General features: G+C 37.5%; 1 protein-coding gene across 1 annotated transcript in view; it reads left to right on the top strand.

Annotated features, from left to right (window-relative positions):
• LOC103511343 overlaps positions 1–18,396 on the top strand; it is a 68,928-nt gene extending 50,532 nt beyond the window's left edge. Inside the window, exons 17-29 of the mRNA XM_026825128.1 lie at positions 693–877; positions 1,472–1,694; positions 1,969–1,976; positions 2,438–2,606; positions 3,584–3,806; positions 6,445–6,558; positions 7,362–7,578; positions 7,924–8,092; positions 9,173–9,360; positions 9,859–10,096; positions 13,472–13,694; positions 16,197–16,310; positions 17,867–18,396. Coding sequence (XP_026680929.1) covers positions 693–877; positions 1,472–1,694; positions 1,969–1,976; positions 2,438–2,606; positions 3,584–3,806; positions 6,445–6,558; positions 7,362–7,578; positions 7,924–8,092; positions 9,173–9,360; positions 9,859–10,096; positions 13,472–13,694; positions 16,197–16,310; positions 17,867–18,064 — 2,269 coding nt within the window. The 3' untranslated portion in view covers positions 18,065–18,396. The remainder of the gene's footprint in view (positions 1–692; positions 878–1,471; positions 1,695–1,968; positions 1,977–2,437; positions 2,607–3,583; positions 3,807–6,444; positions 6,559–7,361; positions 7,579–7,923; positions 8,093–9,172; positions 9,361–9,858; positions 10,097–13,471; positions 13,695–16,196; positions 16,311–17,866) is intronic.
• Positions 18,397–19,899: the final 1,503 nt, after the last annotated feature.

Raw genomic sequence — 19,899 nt, 5'->3', positions numbered from 1 at the left:
TTTCGCGCCTTGAATCTTGTGCGTGCTCCAGATTTCATGACGTCATCACAGATACAAAACTATGACGTCATAGAGTAGATAATGAACAATGACGTCATACAGAAAAATAATAACTGATAAGCGAGCAGATAAGCAGATAGGTAGGTCACGGGTTTACATTTATTCAACGAAAAAAGTGATTTCTTTGTTTTAAATCGACGATTTTTCGTTTGTTTTGCGATAAACAAAATATATTATCTCGTGAACGATTTGTCCAATTTTGATAAAATTTGGAAACAGGACATTTTTTTTTTTTTTAAAGAGGTTTGACAGAGGGAACTGTAACTGCTATGGTCTTATCGTCCCGAAATCGAAGAGAGAAGGAAGATAGGATAGGAGAAAGCCAGCCGTTCCGAGAACGAACATTATCCCATCAGGATAAAATCCGCCCCGGGCGGGAATCGAACCCGCGGCAAGGCAGACGCACTACCAACTAAGCTAACTAGGCTGGCTATATTGTTGATTATTTTCGAAATGAGGGCCGTTTTTCTGAGTGAAGTGTAAATTCCGTAAATCTTCCCAATTTTTCTTCCTCAGATGTACCTATTAGTATTAGTTACTACAAATTTGTTACTACAAATAAATAAAGTATCATTACAAATTACAATTACAATTACAAATAGTATTATTAGTATTTTTTTTCCCCCCCTCAGATGTAAGCGTGGTAAGACCTACATCAGCTCCGGCCTTCTCCTACCGTCCAAAGTCACCCATCTGGTCATCAAACGACCTCAACACTTTGACTTCCATCCTGGTGACTACGTGTTTGTGAACATCCCTGCCATAGCGCAGTACGAGTGGCATCCGTTTACCATCAGCAGCGCTCCGGAACAGGAGGGTGAGTGTTGAAGAGGGGCCTGGGTTCGATTTTTGGAATAGATATTTTTACTTTCCTTATCCTATAGGAAGGAAAGTAATGTAATCGGGTCAAATTTTCGATGGTCAGTTTTTAGTGTCAAAATACGTTTTGAGGTCCCTAGAGCCTAAATCCAAAGTTTCAGCCATTGGTCCGTGTGTCTGTGTCTTTGTCTTGGCGGTATTTTGACCGCTTTTGGAAAGATTTCGACCGTTTTTTTGGCGGTTTTCAGCTATAGCGACAAAACGGTTAGAGATATTGTAAAAGTTAGGGTAAAAGAACACTCAAATAAGCATCATTCAATAGGATAAGGAAAGTCGTGTGATGTTCACACCAGATTTTTTTCACTCAAATAAGCATCATTCAATAGGATAAGGAAAGTCGTGTGATGTTCACACCAGATATTTTTTTTTATTAAGTGACCAAAGTATTCAAGTTTTCTCGTCTTTATGGTGTGTACAACTTCTTTTTCTTTATTCAATCTTCTTTACACTTCTTCGTTGGTGACTTGATCTATCCATTTGCTCTTCAATTTGATTTCTCGTTCATAATCTAATCATTGATTCCCCCCTCCAGGTTACATGTGGCTACACATCAGAGGCGTAGGGGAATGGACCAACCGTCTCTACGACTATTTCGAAAAGGAACAGGAGAAGTTGCACAACTTGGATGACCCCCTGCCCCTCGCGTCTACCCCGGGGCCCAACCAGAGCCCCGCCCCTGCCCAGGGGACACCACAGGGAACTCTGCCACCCAACTCCGTGGAGAGCTCGCATAACCCGATCAAACGGATACATAAGTAAGTATTTATTTTATTTTTTCATTTCCCCCTTTTTTCGTCCGTCCTTCCTTTATTATTACAATAGTAATAACAAGCTCAAGATATTTTCACGAAAAAAATTGCCAATGATTCCTCAGGGGCCCCAGATTTCAATTCCTATGCTTAAAGCATTGCAGAGACAGTTAAAAACAACTGACACACACGGAAAGTGAGACCCTAAGTGTCAGTTGAAAATAACTGACACTCACTTTTTCGGTAATGCCATGTGTTTTTTTTTTTCCTTATTCTATAGGAAGGAAAGTAAGCAAGATTTATTATGTACTAGTTTTATTATGTATATTTTTTTTCTCAATGCCAATTTCAATTTTAGAAATACATATGTTGTAATTATATAGCTGACTCAAAAACAAATAAAAAAAACCTTTGCCTGGTTGCAGGGTGACCCTTGCCCTTAATGGGTGCCATAGGGTTTATTATTATTATATTTTTTAGTGTCAAAACACGTTTTGAGGTCCCTAGAGCCTAAATCCCAAGTTTCAGCCATTGGTCCGTGTGTGCGTCTGTCTGTAAACAAAATATCTCGAGAACGGTAAGAGCTAGAGACTTGAAATTTGGTATGTAGCTGTCAAATGTGTCAGGGATGCGACACGAAACTTTTGGTTAAGACCGGTGCAACGGTTGGCGGCATTTTACCACTTTTTGGCGGTTTTCGGTGTAATTTAACAATAATCTTTAACTGTGTATGTTTGATTTTTCTGCAGGTTCAACCGAAAGTGACATCTCCAACATACAAAGCTCAATAGAAAGCCTATCGAGTATCAAGAATCTGCCCCTCCATAAAGTAGTCCTGCTAAGCAAATCCCCCCTCAGTAAATCCTTATCCATGCCTGATATGGACAACAAGGTCAAGAAACGACAGAGACTGCTCGCGTGAGTATTTTGCACCTAACCCTCTCTTAGTTCAATAGAAGAATCTATCGAGTATCTGCCCCTCCATAAAGTAGTCCTGCTTAGCAAATCCCCCTCAGTAAATCCTTATCCATGCCTGATATGGACAACAAGGTCAAGAAACGACAAAGACTGCTCGCGTGAGTATTTTGCTTTTGCACTCTAGGTACCTTACCCTCATAAAAAAACGTTTCGGACGTTCTTCTCCAAGATTTCCTCTCTACGGCACGCCATCTTGGATATTGGGGTTTAGTACAGGCCGGGAATCGAACCTGGGACCTCCGGTGACCAAGCCTAGTGTGATATCCAAGTTGTGTTTTCCTGTCGGAACGGATTCCGCTGGCGTACCATCTTTGATTTCCTATGTTTTAGTACAGGTGCTACCACGCCAAAAGAGGGAAAATCGTTTCGACTTGAGTCACTTGAGGCCCGTTCCCATTTGTGCGTTTCATCCGATTTTGGTAGGCCGCGGGTTCGATTCCCGCCCGGGGTGGATTTTATCCTGATGGGATAGTGTTCGTTCTCGGAACGGCTGGCTTTCTCCTATCCTGTCTTCCTTCTCTCTTCGATTTCGGGACGATAAGACCATAGCAGTTACAGTTCCCTCTGTCAAACCTCTTAAAAAAAAAAAAAAAAATAAGACCTTAGCAGTTACAGTTCCCTCTGTCTAACCTCTTCAAAATAAATCATCCGATTTTTTTTCGAATGTCCTGTAGGCAATGTAATTTAAATGAGAGTGTTCCCACTCTACGCAAGACACGATTTTTTTTCCGAACGACAAGTGTGAACGGACCTTAAGTCTCTTAAAACTTGTGGTTAGAATACCACAAGTTTTTTACACATTTTTTTCTCGGTGAAGTTGTAATAGTCTCCCTACTTCCCCCTGTTATTATTGTGGGACAAATGGGAACGGGCTTCTAGGTAAAGTCACTAATAATAGTTCTCATTTTCTCCGCCAGGTTGCGCGAATACATGCGCTCCGAGTCCGAGAAGAGCTTTGACGAGTGCCAAATGCGGCGCGCGCGGCTACAAAGTCTCGGCCTCGCCTATCTCTCCCCTCAGAACAAGAGTCTCGCTCAGTCTTTCCGCTATATGAGGAACAAGCCCACCATCATAGCGTTCAAAACCCCCAGCCTCGAGTCTTGCGAGGCCAAACTGTCCGCCCTGTCCATATTAACACAGGTTCCTCGGGTTTTTTCCCCTTTTTTTAGTCCGTCCTTCCTTTATTATTACAATAGTAATAACAAGCTCAAGATATTTTCATGAAAAAAATTGCCAATGATTCCTCAGGGGCCCCAGATTTCAATTCCTATGCTTAAAGCATTGCAGAGGCAGTTAAAAACAACTGACACACACGGAAAGTGAGACCCTAAGTGTCAGCTGAAAATAACTGACACTCACTTTTTCGGTAATATGTTTTGAGGTCACCAGACTCCCTAGTTTTCTTTCGTGTCACCCTGAACATAGGATCGGAGCTTTGCAATCTATAAATTCTGTCTCTAAACTAATATGCTTATCTTATCACTCGTAACACAAGATACATTTTAGATATAACACAACTTGGAACAGAGGTTCCCAATAATGCCATGTCAGTTAAAAACAACTGACGTGGCACCGAAAGTGTTAAAGGAATGGAAATGCGAACTCTTCCTAATTTTTCGCTCTCAAGTGTAGATGAATTTCAAAACATTATGCAGATGGATTTGACTGCCGAATATGAAGACATTGATTTATGCTGACGATCTGGTTGTGTATTAGGTATTCAGCTATATCTCCCACCATAATACGCGGTCAGAATATTGAAAACCCCATTTTTTATGATTTGTTTCGTAAATGCGAACAACAAATCTGGCAACCCTAGGAGGGAGAGAAAAAAATCTACAATCATTGTATGTACCAAAAAATTGTGACATATCGTACTACGATTAGCACGAACATTTCGACTGTGGCGAAGAAGGACATCCAAAGCGATCACCCTAGTTAGGGCTGTTTGCAGTGCAATAGTCCTAAATTAAAATGGACGCGGCACACAAGGGATCAGGAAGAGACCGCCTTAGGGCTGACATAAAACGCCGACCCCGTCTGAACACGGGAAAAGGTGAAGAGGAAGAAGTCCCAGAGCCTCGCTTCTAGTACAGTCAACAGAGGAACAAAATGTGTATTAAACCCACCATTATAATATGTAGGTCTTGTCGTAGTCATTTTGAAAAAGCCTACGAGAGATGCGAAACTCAAGAACCCGTAATAAGTCATATAAAATAACGTACATAAGAATTTTTTTTTGGTCCACCTCTGTGGCCGAGTAGTTGTAGTAGCAATATTATAGTAGCAATAGCAATATTATAGTAGCAATAGCAATATTAGTCTTCCGAATTTTTCGCTCTCAAGTGTAGATGAATTTCAAAACATTATGTAGATGGATTTGACTGCCGAATATGAAGACATTGATTTATGCTGACGATCTGGTTGTGTATTAGGTATTCAGCTATATCTCCCACCATATATATCTATTTTATTTAAATACCTATACATGTTACTGGCAATCTATACAATACCGGTATTCTACAGAATTCAAGTTATTATATATACTTTGCCTGAAACATTGTTTGGCATTCTATAAAAAATATCTAGGGAAAGTGTAAAATGGGAATAATTTCGCGAATTGCCTGGTTAGTTTCAGGCTTTCCATAGAATACCCCAGGCGTTCCACAGAATGCCGGATTACATGGAATGCCAGTAACATATAATTTTATAAATTTGATACCCACAAAATTAATCGAATAGATATATCTCACTTTATACATTTTATTTTGATAGGTTTTTATTCTTTATTGGATCTGCCTTGTAGGATATTATTTTAAATCGATATGTTTTACCATATATTTTAATTTACTGTGTTGGATTTTTTATTATTATCATTATTATTTATTTATTTATTTTGATATGTTTATCATTAGGTATGTGTGTCAATTTCTTGGCAATTTTATTCAAATCAGATCATTTATAATCATTTCTTTCTTTAGGCTATATTGCCATAATATGGAACTCAAAAAATTGACTATACAAGGGTCAATACCTACCCTTGTATGTCTTGTGTTCTAGGCTAATTTTCAAATGTATGTTCGTCCTAGTGCTGATGTAATTAAATTTCAATTACTTCACGTCCAGATTGGTTTAACCCCTTCACGTCCATGTTCAATTTCAATTGTATTAATGTTAACCCTTTCATGTCTCATGTTCCAGGCCAGTGTCTCAATTTCAACTGCATGTTCGTCCTCGTCCTAATGTTACGTCACTGTATTACATTTCTGCGGACACGCGGGTTCAGCGTGTTTCTACCGTTGGATCAGCATATCTACTTTCATAAGATGACCGGGTTCTTTATATTTGGCTACAGCGTGCTGCATACGATCATGCATTTGCTCAACTTTAGTAAGTCCTGATTTTTTTCTGCCCTTTGTCCGGCAATCCGCATTGAAATTGAAGAGATTTGTTTTCGAATTTCGAGCTGAATCATAAAAGTGACGTATTCAAAGCACCAATCAGCTTTCAAAATGCTTGCATTGTTTTTGGTGCTTCCCCTATCAGAGAAATAACATAACGGAATTTGAATTCTAAAAATCCAAAGCCTGGATTCCGTTTTTCAAAAGAAAAAGTTTTTTTTTTTTTTAAGAGGTTTGACAGAGGGAACTGTAACTGCTATGGTCTTATCGTCTCGAAATCGAAGAGAGAAGGAAGACAGGATTAATTTAAATAAACAATTTAAAAAAAATTGAATACATTCATCAATTAATTGTTTTTGTTTTCACCTTAATTCCAGGGGTCAGACATAGCTGATTCGCAGAGTTTAGCGGAGGAAGGCAGACGTCATCTGACACCCGGTAAATCTCATCCGCACACACCCATGAACTACCCTGTAGGAAAACCTCTCGAGGTGAGAATATAGCCAAGTTTCCTTTAGGAACGAACTATTCATTTTCAAATTTAAATTAACTCCTTACCAAACGTGTTAACCACCTGATTATTCTGTTAACCACCTGATTATTCTGTTAACCACCTGATTATTCTGTTAACCACCTGATTATTCTGTTAACCACCTGATTATTCTGTTAACCACCTGTTTATTCTGTTCACCACCTGATTATTCTGTTAACCACCTGATTATTCTGTTAACCACCTGATTATTCTGTTCACCACCTGATTATTCTGTTAACCACCTGTTTATTCTGTTAACCACCTGTTTATTCTGTTAACCACCTGTTTATTCTGTTAACCACCTGATTATTCTGTTAACCACCTGTTTATTCTGTTAACCACCTGTTTATTCTGTTAACCATCTGTTTCTGTTTGCTCCAGATCTATCTAGACGGTCCGTACGGCGCGCCCTCCTCTCACATATTCCGCGCGCAACACGCCGTGCTCATCGGTACCGTGTTACAGTTCCCTCTGTCAAACCTCTTTAAAAAAATCCTTTTCTCATCTATCTATCCCTGTAGGATACATTGGAGGAGTCCATACTTATTTTCGTGTCTGAAGATGTGTCCTTCTGTTCACCACCTGATTATTCTGTTCACCACCTGATTATTCTGTTAACCACCTGTTTATTCTGTTAACCACCTGATTATTCTGTTAACCACCTGCTTATTCTGTTCACCACCTGTTTATTCTGTTCACCACCTGTTTATTCTGTGTAACCACCTGATTATTCTGTTAACCACCTGTTTTTGTTTGCTCCAGATCTATCTAGACGGTCCGTACGGCGCGCCCTCCTCTCACATATTCCGCGCGCAACACGCCGTGCTCATCGGTACCGGTATTGGAGTTACGCCCTTTGCCTCCATTCTCCAATCTATCATGCATCGCTACTGGAAGGCAAGGCACGAGTGCCCCCGCTGTAGACATACGTGGGTCAGCGAGATACCACCCACTATCATGCATTTGAGAAAGGTAATGCGTAGAATACAATAGAATATACCTTGTTTATCCTGCTGGCCCAGCAGTGCTGGGATAGGACTGAAAAGTCCCTTTACCCCCGCAGTCTAAACAAGGTCTCGTGTATTTGGACATATTATGGGGAACACCTATTACACACGAGTGCCCTCGCTGCAGACATACGTGGGTCAGCGAGATACCACCCACTATCATGCATTTGAGAAAGGTAATGCGTAGAATACAATAGAATACAGTCCACGTCAACTGGGAAGTCCGATGGAAGCGCATGGAGGGGAACCGCAACTTCTCAACTGTAAGTCGGACAGTTCTAAAAATCTTGAACTGTGTATGTTTGATTTTTCTACAGGTTCAACCGAAAGTGACATCTCCAACATACAAAGCTCAATAGAAAGTCTATCGAGTATCAAGAATCTGCCCCTCCATAAAGTAGTCCTGCTTAGCAAATCCCCCCTCAGTAAATCCTTATCCATGCCTGATATGGACAACAAGGTCAAGAAACGACAGAGACTGCTCGCGTGAGTATTTTGCATTCTACCTAACCCTGATAAAAAATATTTTGGATATTCTTCTCCAAGATTTCCTCTCTTCAAGACGGCATCTTGGATATCCAATGGTTTCGTACAGGGCGGGAGTCCTGGGACTTCCAGTAACGAAGCCTGGTGTAATACTTAAGATGCATTTTTCCTTTCGGAAACGGAACGGATTCCAATGGCGCGCCAGCTTGGATTTCCTATGGTTTAGTACAGACGCTATCACACCAAAAGAGGGGAAACGAGCTTCAGAAGAGGAGAAATCTTCTCAGTTTCCGAAAGGAAAGTAGAATAGAATAGAATATACCTTGTTTATCCTGCTCGAATGAGACTGAAAAGTCCCTTTACCCCAGCAGTCTAAACAAGGTCTCATAAGTTGCTGTCATAGCAGTAACTGCGGATCAGGACTCATCTCCAAACTCTTGTCCCAGGGGTAGATCCAGGAACTCAGCCACCTGTACCGGCCTCATCCAGAGGTCCACGGGTGAAAGTGTGATAGGGTTAGAGGGGCAGGAGAACAGGTGGTTTGTGTCGTGCGGGCTTTCGTGACAGAGTGGGCATTCATCACGGATGGGTCAATTCTGGACACGTATGTAGGTATGAGTGAAGGATTTTTGAGAACCCATGCAGACCGAAACTAAGCTAGTTTTGACCCGCTTTCCCATGGTAGCTGTCGTTCCTATGGTGATAGTGTTGGGTATCTGTACCGGCCTCATCGAGAGGTCCACGGGTGAAAGTGTGATAGGGCTAGAGGGGCAGGAGAACAGGTGGTTGGTGTCGTGCGGGCTTTCGTGGGCATTCATCACGGATGGGTCAATTCTGGACACGTATGTAGGTATGAGTGAAGGATTTTTGAGAACCCATGCAGACCGAAACTAAATATTTTATAGGTATGCAATACGCAAGAAACTTCGTAAACAATAAAATCTAAAGGCAAAGATAAAACTGGAAATGTAATAATTAATTAATAATGAAACTTACTTAGGTATTCCTGTTGTCTTTTTTTTCCTCTCATTGAAGAAAACTGGACAAAAAACTTACCCATTTTCCTCTTCTTTCCCTCAGAACTCTGGAGCGGAAATTCTCCGGCAAAGTCCTGGGGGGCGGCAAACAGAATGGCGGCACTGGCGGTTCTGTAGACGCCAACATACGCGGCAAGATGGTCGTCTTCAAGAACCATCATGGCGCCTCCGGGTACACCAATGAGAGCTTCTGTTCACTGCCCGAAGATTTCAAGATGGGAAACATAGGGGGTGAGTCTGAAAGACAGCGATCTGAAGCTTTTTTTTTTTTTTTTTTATGGTGATATTGATGGGTACCCATACTCCTCCACCAAGAAGGTAAGAATAGTTTCTTTGGCTGTAAAACCCGATACTTAAGCCCAATGGAACAGTGATCTTGTTTGATAGGGATTAACGTCACTGTACACCCTAAGTCTCCTAAAACTTGTGACACTAAGTCTCCTAAAACTTGTGACACCCCTTTTTTTTATCGTAGAGGTGGAAAATCTTCTTTTAAGATAATCTCGTGGTGAATGAGATTAGGTTGGATTTCTACCAACTAAAAACCACCTCACATTTGGGAATCAGCCCGGATCTGCGTGAGCTTTGCTACAGTACTGATTCCCTCCTGTCTTTTTCTCTCTCTGTTCATGCTTCTTTTCTTCGTTCTTTCTCTTTGTTCAGGTTTCTTGTATATCATTCTTCTTCTTTCACTTTAGGTATCCTATTCTTTTTTTCTTTTTTCCCCAGTGTATTGTTTCTCCCTCACTAATTCTCCCTATCCTCTCTCTTCTCAGGAAAAGCGTGATCTAATCACAGGCCTCAAGACCCGTACCAACGCAGGCAGACCGAACTGGGACCGTGTCTTCAAACATCTACTGGATCAGAAGAAAGGAAAGGTGACGGTATTCTATTGTGGACCGCCACAACTAGCTAGAATCCTACGCCTCAAGTGTGACCAGTTTGGATTCAGTTTCCGCAAAGAAGTGTTTTAAACACGGGGAGGTGTCTTAGTGGTGAAGTGTTGAAATATTTGCGAATTTGCACTGAATTGTGCAAGCCCAGTGTGATACCTACTTGGGCACGCAGGTCACTACTTGCTACGTTGCTAGACTGCTAGTTTAAAATAAAATCTAATTAGATAAAATCGTGATGAAATATGCATACGTTTGGGATATAATCGGTGTAAAAGCAGGATATAATCGGTGTAAAATCAGGATACAATCGTGTTGGGATATAATCTGTATAAAGTCAGGATACAATAGTGTTGGGATATAATCGGTGTAAAATCAGGATACAATCGCGTTTCGTGTTCAAATAGGATTAGTGTCATTAGAGTATATAGAATCAGGATTTTGATGAAATCGAATGAGGATAAAATTAGGATAAAAGCTGTTCAAGCAGAACACAAAAGAAGATTTTTTCTATTGCCATTTTTAAAATTTGGGATTCGCCATTTTATTATTTAATTGTTTGTATAAGTCTTTAGGCTTAAATAATTAGTCATAGTGTTAAATATTGTTACCAGAATAACTAGTTATACAGTTTTTTATTACCCGTTATTAGATAGGTTAGTTATTATTTATGAATTTTATGATAGTCGAATTTTTATCTACTATTTCAACGAAACAGTTTTTTATTACCCGTTATTAGATAGGTTAGTTATTATTTATGAATTTTATGATAGTCGAATTTTTATCTACTATTTCAACGAATTTAAATTTGTTACCATTCTAATCTAATCATTTAGTTATTTTAGTTTATTGTGAATTAGGTAAATAGTATCTACGAATCCAAGATAAATTACTTGTGTCTTAAGCAATCTGATTGGATAATCTCTAAACCAAGGTTTAAAATCAGCCAATCAAATTGCGTTAAAATGAGTTTAACTCTTTTTTTCCTTTTCAATTACCTACCTAATTTTTGTTTCTAATGATTTAGTTATTTTAGTTTATTGTGAAGTAGGTAAATAGTATTTACGAATCCAAGTTAAATTACTTGTGTCTTAAGCAATCTGATTGGATAATCTCTAAACCAAGGTTTAAAATCAACCAATCAAATTGCGTTAAAATGAGTTTAACTCTTTTTTTTTCCTTTCCAATTACCTACCTAATTTTTGTACCTGGTGAACTTTTTCTTATTATTATTTTAGTTTTTATTACTTGTAATCTTTTGCTTATCGACATTTTTTTCATCTTTTCCTTTCAAGTATTTTTCTTTACTATTATCCATGTCGTACATAAGATTTTTTTTTTTTTTGTACCTGGTGAACTTTTTCTTATTATTATTTTAGGTTTTATTACTTGTAATCTTTTGCTTGTCAACACTTTTTTCATCTTTTCTTTTCAAGTATTTTTCTTTACTATTATCCATGTAATTTTTTTACTGTCTATTATTTTTTATAGTTGAACTTTTTTAGTCTTTTTTTAACGGTTTGATTTTTTTTTTTTTTTAATTTATACAACTTTATTATGCAGATGAAAAACCCACTTTGGCCATATATCTTAAATATATTTTTCGTTCCATGACTTCCAAATCATATATTTTTTTTTTTTTTTTTTTCCAGACATTTATTTACACAATTGAAGGAGTTTTAACAATAAAGTCCTAAACAGGTTGACTTCTTCTATCAAAATATCTTAAATATATTTTTCGTTCCATGACTTCCAAATCATAATTTTCTATCAAAATTCAGACTATTTTTGCTAAACTGCCATGCAACTCTGTGCTGCTTATCGGAATCTGAAGTTACCTATGTTTTTGTACTCTTTAAGTTACCTACCTGACTTTTGTTAAGTTTTTTTTACTGTCTTTTTTATTATCTAGAAATAGTTATTTGATGATATTTTTGTATTATCCAAGTTATTTTGACTTGGGGTATTTTTTTTTTTATTACATATTATTAGTAATTAGGTATGTATCTAACTATTCTAGAATAAGTTATTAATCTAAAAAATAAATGAAATTTCATAATTTTCTATCAAAATTCAGACTGTTTTTGCTAAACTGCCATGGAACTCTGTGCTGCTTATCGGAATCTGAAGTTACCTATGTTTTTGTACTCTTTAAGTTACCTGACTTTTGTTAAGTTTTTTTTTACTGTCTTTTTTATTATCTAGAAATAGTTATTTGATGATATTTTTGTATTATCCAAGTTATTTTCACTTGGGGTATTTTTTTTTATTACATATTATTAGTAATTAGGTATGTATCTAACTATTCTAGAATAAGTTATTAATCTAAAAAATAAATGAAATTTCATCTTGCCTGTGTTTGTGATAGGTATAAAGGTGTTGGTGCTTCAGGTGAATTGTAAGGCTCACCCAGTAGTGGGGCCCCCATTATGGGGCCCGTACGGGGTTCCCAAGACCCAAAGGGCCCCCAATGTGGCCCAAAAGTCAAATATTTTTCTATTATGTATCTATTAAATCGAATATATTTGATAAGTTTCATCAAAAATCTGAAAAATCGTCGATAGTTATGGTAAAATAGACATACAAACAAAGTGAGAAGGACATCCAAAGCGATCACCCTAGTTAGGGCTGACAAACAACGTCGACCCCGTCTGAAACACGGGAAAAAGCGAAGAGGAAGAAGTCCCTGAGCCTTGCTTCTAGTACAGTCAACAGAGGAATAAAATGTGTATTAAACCCACTATTATAATATGTAGGTCTTGTCGTAGTCATTTTGAAAAAGCCCACGAGAGATGCGAAACTCAAGAACCCGTAATAAGTCATATAAAATAACGTACATAAGAATTTTTTTTGGTCCACCTCTGTGGCCGAGTAGTTGTAGTAGCAATATTATAGTAGCAATAGCAATATTATAGTAGCAATAGCAATATTAATATATTTGATGGGTTAAAGAATAATACATACAACTAACAATTCAGTATGAAGGAAGACCTTGCTTAACTAGAAAAAAAAGGTAAATGTAAATTAATAGGTGGTAGTAGAGAGTGAAGATACAGAAAAAAAAAAACTCTCTTTTTGCAAGTGCAAAGTACAACTTAAGGACCGTTCCCTCTTGTCGTGAGTTTCATCCAATCTTTTCCGAGTGTCCTGTAGGCAATGAGTGTTCCCACGACACGATTTTTTTCTTTCTTTTTTTTTTTTAAAAAAAAAGACACTGAATGACCTTATACGCAATGAGCATAATTTAAATGAGAGTGTTCCCAACCTACGCTCGTCACGATTTTTTTCCAAACGACAAGTAGGAACGGGCCTTTAGGTAAAGCATTAGTAGTGGTGATTCCGTATCCGTGAGATAGGCATGGTACCTATCCCACAGTGTTGGAAGGATTGGGGTTTAAACCCTTTGGACGCCCAGAAGCCCTAATAATACTTCTCATTTTCTCCGCCAGGTTGCGCGAATACATGCGCTCCGAGTCCGAGAAGAGCTTTGACGAGTGCCAAATGCGGCGCGCGCGGCTACAAAGTCTCGGCCTCGCCTATCTCTCCCCTCAGAACAAGAGTCTCGCCCAGTCTTTCCGCTATATGAGGAACAAGCCCACCATCATAGCGTTCAAAACCCCCAGCCTCGAGTCTTGCGAGGCCAAACTGTCCGCCCTGTCCATATTAACACAGGTGAGAAGGACATCCAAAGCGATCACCCTAGTTAGGGCTGTTTGCAGTGCAATAGTCCTAAATTAAAATGGACGCGGCACACAAGGGATCAGGAAGAGACCGCCTTAGGGCTGACATAAAACGCCGACCCCGTCTGAACACGGGAAAAGGTGAAGAGGAAGAAGTCCCAGAGCCTCGCTTCTAGTACAGTCAACAGAGGAACAAAATGTGTATTAAACCCACCATTATAATATGTAGGTCTTGTCGTAGTCATTTTGAAAAAGCCTACGAGAGATGCGAAACTCAAGAACCCGTAATAAGTCATATAAAATAACGTACATAAGAATTTTTTTTTGGTCCACCTCTGTGGCCGAGTAGTTGTAGTAGCAATATTATAGTAGCAATAGCAATATTATAGTAGCAATAGCAATATTATAGTAGCAATAGCAATATTATAGTAGCAATAGCAATATTATAGTAGCAATAGCAATATTATAGTAGCAATAGCAATATTATAGTAGCAATAGCAATATTATAGTAGCAATAGCAATATTATAGTAGCAATAGCAATATTATAGTAGCAATAGCAATATTATAGTAGCAATAGCAATATTATAGTAGCAATAGCAATATTATAGTAGCAATAGCAATATTATAGTAGCAATAGCAATATTATAGTAGCAATAGCAATATTATAGTAGCAATAGCAATATTATAGTAGCAATAGCAATATTATAGTAGCAATAGCAATATTATAGTAGCAATAGCAATATTATAGTAGCAATAGCAATATTATAGTAGCAATAGCAATATTATAGTAGCAATAGCAATATTATAGTAGCAATAGCAATATTATAGTAGCAATAGCAATATTATAGTAGCAATAGCAATATTATAGTAGCAATAGCAATATTATAGTAGCAATAGCAATATTATAGTAGCAATAGCAATATTATAGTAGCAATAGCAATATTATAGTAGCAATAGCAATATTATAGTAGCAATAGCAATATTATAGTAGCAATAGCAATATTATAGTAGCAATAGCAATATTATAGTAGCAATAGCAATATTATAGTAGCAATAGCAATATTATAGTAGCAATAGCAATATTATAGTAGCAATAGCAATATTATAGTAGCAATAGCAATATTATAGTAGCAATAGCAATATTATAGTAGCAATAGCAATATTATAGTAGCAATAGCAATATTATAGTAGCAATAGCAATATTATAGTAGCAATAGCAATATTATAGTAGCAATAGCAATATTATAGTAGCAATAGCAATATTATAGTAGCAATAGCAATATTATAGTAGCAATAGCAATATTATAGTAGCAATAGCAATATTATAGTAGCAATAGCAATATTATAGTAGCAATAGCAATATTATAGTAGCAATAGCAATATTATAGTAGCAATAGCAATATTATAGTAGCAATAGCAATATTATAGTAGCAATAGCAATATTATAGTAGCAATAGCAATATTATAGTAGCAATAGCAATATTATAGTAGCAATAGCAATATTATAGTAGCAATAGCAATATTATAGTAGCAATAGCAATATTATAGTAGCAATAGCAATATTATAGTAGCAATAGCAATATTATAGTAGCAATAGCAATATTATAGTAGCAATAGCAATATTATAGTAGCAATAGCAATATTATAGTAGCAATAGCAATATTATAGTAGCAATAGCAATATTATAGTAGCAATAGCAATATTATAGTAGCAATAGCAATATTATAGTAGCAATAGCAATATTATAGTAGCAATAGCAATATTATAGTAGCAATAGCAATATTATAGTAGCAATAGCAATATTATAGTAGCAATAGCAATATTATAGTAGCAATAGCAATATTATAGTAGCAATAGCAATATTATAGTAGCAATAGCAATATTATAGTAGCAATAGCAATATTATAGTAGCAATAGCAATATTATAGTAGCAATAGCAATATTATAGTAGCAATAGCAATATTATAGTAGTGTTGAACGTGAGAACCCGCCTTTAGTGCCTATCCGTTAACGAATGTTGGCAATCATGACTTTGTTAGCTGTTGCTTTCTAGAGTCCAATTGTTGAAGTATCGAACGTTTGGTTTTTGGATTTTTCAGCCAGGATATTCATCTTCTTCCAACACTCCTTTTCCCATCTATCTTTCCCTGTAGGATACATTTGAGGAGTCCATACTTAATTTCGTGTCTGAAGATGTGTCCTTCTGTTCACCACCTGATTATTCTGTTAACCACCTGATTATTCTGTTAACCACCTGTTTATTCTGTTAACCACCTGTTTATTCTGTTAACCACCTGATTATTCTGTTCACCACCTGATTATTCTTTTCAACACCTGTTTATTCTGTTAACCACCTGATTATTCTGTTAACCACCTGTTTATTCTGTTAACCACCTGTTTATTCTGTTAACCACCTGATTATTCTGTTAACCACCTGTTTATTCTGTTCACCACCTGTTTATTCTGTTAACCACCTGTTTCTGTTTGCTCCAGATCTATCTCGACGGTCCGTACGGCGCGCCCTCCTCTCACATATTCCGCGCGCAACACGCCGTGCTCATCGGTACCGGTATTGGAGTTACGCCCTTTGGCTCACCCACTAGTGGGGCCCGTACGGGGTTCCCAAGACCCAAAGGGCTCCCAATGTGGCCCAAAAGTCAATAAATATTTTTCCATTATGTATCTATTAAATTCCTACAGTGAGCTGAAGAGACTAACCCAAGACAGAGAAGCATGGAGAAGAGCTGCCAACCAATCCTTGGATTGAGATGATAGATAGATCTATTAAATCGAATATATTTGATAAGTTTCATCAAAAATCTGAAAAATCGTCGATAGTTATGGTAAAATAGACATACAAACAAAGTTACAAGCTAAAGGCAAAATCATCAAACTGAAGTTTAGAACTTACTTTGTTTATTCAACAAAGCCACTTTTTCAACCAATGGGATTTAAGTATTTTCCAGGATGGATCAAATACTCTATTCTGATTGGTTGAAAAAGTGGCGCTGTCGGTAACATTTTTTTTTTTTTTTTTTTTTGAACCTTTTGGTAAAATTTTTTTTTTTTTTTTTTTTTTTGAACCTTTATTTAACGATGTATTTTACAGGTTAATGTTTTTACATCGAATTTAGAGACCTACTAAAAGCAAACCATCGAAATAACATTAGTTTCTCCAACAGAGTTATGCCTTGTAAATATGTACATAATCCTACCTAACTATTATAATATACTTCATTGTGCCTATCTTAAGAACAATTACAATGCTATTAGGTTATAATTCTGATGTAGGTATCTGCAAAACAAGAAAAACTTATTACCTACCTACTACCTAATACCTAGAATTTTAGGAAAAGTTTAGTTTCATATAAGTATCTCAAACATTTGTTAATATTATCAGGATCATTATTTAGAACTTCATTTAGGGATGTTTCGATCTTATGTTTATTCCGAAGTCTTGTTAGAGCAGGGCAGCTTAGAATCCAGTGCTTTACCGAACACCGGGGAAAATTACATAAATGACATGGAGGAGGGTCTTTCTTATCAAGTAAGAAACCATGTGTCGCTAGAGTATGTTGACCTCTGAATGGGGCTCAACCACTTTTTTTTTTCTTTGCTGATAAAGGAAGTTCGAAACACGCTGATTTCAATAGAAATGCTTAATATGGTGATAGTGTTGGGTACCCAGCCTCCTCCACCAAGAAGGTAAGAATAGTTTCTTTGGCTGTAAAACCCGATACTTAAGCCCAATGGAACAGTGATCTTGTTTGATAGGGATTAACGTCACTGTACACCCTAAGTCTCCTAAAACTTGTGACACTAAGTCTCCTAAAACTTGTGACACCCCTTTTTTTTATCGTAGAGGTGGAAAATCTTCTTTTAAGATAATCTCGTGGTGAATGAGATTAGGTTGGATTTCTACCAACTAAAAACCACCTCACATTTGGGAATCAGCCCGGATCTGCGTGAGCTTTGCTACAGTACTGATTCCCTCCTGTCTTTTTCTCTCTCTGTTCATGCTTCTTTTCTTCGTTCTTTCTCTTTGTTCAGGTTTCTTGTATATCATTCTTCTTCTTTCACTTTAGGTATCCTATTCTTTTTTTCTTTTTTCCCCAGTGTATTGTTTCTCCCTCACTAATTCTCCCTATCCTCTCTCTTCTCAGGAAAAGCGTGATCTAATCACAGGCCTCAAGACCCGTACCAACGCAGGCAGACCGAACTGGGACCGTGTCTTCAAACATCTACTGGATCAGAAGAAAGGAAAGGTGACGGTATTCTATTGTGGACCGCCACAACTAGCTAGAATCCTACGCCTCAAGTGTGACCAGTTTGGATTCAGTTTCCGCAAAGAAGTGTTTTAAACACAGGGAGGTGTCTTATAGTGGTGAAGTGTTGAAATATTTGCGAATTTGCACTGAATTGTGCAAGCCCAGTGTGATACCTACTTGGGCACGCAGGTCACTACTTGCTACGTTGCTAGACTGCTAGTTTAAAATAAAATCTAATTAGATAAAATCGTGATGAAATATGCATACGTTTGGGATATAATCGGTGTAAAAGCAGGATATAATCGGTGTAAAATCAGGATACAATCGTGTTGGGATATAATCTGTATAAAATCAGGATACAATCGTGTTGGGATATAATCTGTATAAAATCAGGATACAATCGTGTTGGGATATAATCGGTGTAAAATCAGGATACAATACTTCCCATTTCCACTTGTTATCCAGATGCATGCCAAGCCACCTCACTTTATCCTGGAACTTAACATCATGATTTTGGAACTCAAGTCTAACGGCAGGATTAAACCGTTTCCTCGTAAATGTTATAGCAAAAGTTTTTTCAGGCGCAAACGTCATTCCATTCTTTTTGGACCATACTACTATGTTATCAAGAGCTCTCTGCATTTGTGCCTGAATAACATCTAGATCTTTATGTCTCATAAATATTATCAAATCATCCACAAACATACTGTGCAAGGATTGTCAAGAGCTCTCTGCATTTGTGCCTGAATAACATCTAGATCTTTATGTCTCATAAATATTATCAAATCATCCACAAACATACTGTGCATTACCTCCCCTGGGATGTACTTTCCTATGTCACATGTGGCGACATTACTTAGATCACCAGACAGGGACGAACCTTGCCTGATTCCATTCTGAAGGACACGGTGTTCAGATTTAGTACCCTGGAGTTTTACCGAGATTTGAGGAAAAAAAAAAATACCTACAATATTATGGGAAAACTTTGAACTACATCTTTCTGACTCCGCATGAGCTCATGTGACGTGATGTGATAGCAGTTGTATGTCTACCTTTCTTCCTGACTTCCTCTCCTATTATCCTAACCAATCCGAAGTGAGGGTCTCGTGTGACCACGCCCCCTCCGGTCCCGAACAATCCCGATCAGGTTTCGCAGCTTCGTGTGTCTTCGCCACCGATCCACCACGAGTTCCCCCGCCAGCGCCACCCAGCTGATTATTAGTCCGGCGAATAGAAGCATAAATGGAGCGCGGAGGTCATCGAGTTTGAAGATGTTGGCTGACTACTTTACTATTTCTATACTGAATAAACTCACGACAGTACACAGCGTCAGTAGAATTTTGTACGTAGTTATCTGCTAAAATCTCTGTAATTATTTTCCTCTCAGTCACGACTTCCGAGTTCGAGTTTTCCAAAGCAGGGATAGGATTATAAATCCTCTTTCCTTTTTTAACTTTTTTCAAATGATTCCCATTCTGAAATGCACTCACCACTTCATGTTCTAATAAAATTATATTGTCCATAGTAGAACGTTGTCTACGGTTTCCATTCTGGTAGTCAAAGAAAAAAAACAAATACCTACTTTAAGTCGTATTTTCTGTATATTTAGGTATATAAAATTTTATTTATGAGAAAGAGTACATTTGTATAAAAATTGAACAAAACCTAGCAGACAATACAGTTAAAAACTTAATAAAAACCTAAAAAGTTCGTCAAGTTAAAAAACTAAAATGAGGTAGATTCAATTGAGGATTATGCGTCCGGGAGGCGCGTGAACGTCAAAAAATACAAAATATTTTCATTTGAGGTGTATTTTCCTTTTGAATTTTCCAAAAGGGTTTGGAAACAGAAATGGCGCCTGTAATAAACCATAGGAATACCAGGAATGTCTGTACACTAAACCATAGGAAATCAAGGAAAGTCTGTAC

The sequence above is a fragment of the Diaphorina citri genome, unplaced genomic scaffold, assembly GCF_000475195.1.
Source record: "Diaphorina citri unplaced genomic scaffold, Diaci psyllid genome assembly version 1.1 scaffold704, whole genome shotgun sequence".
NCBI lineage: Eukaryota > Metazoa > Arthropoda > Insecta > Hemiptera > Psyllidae > Diaphorina > Diaphorina citri.
This window is presented reverse-complemented; position numbering and strand designations above follow the sequence as displayed.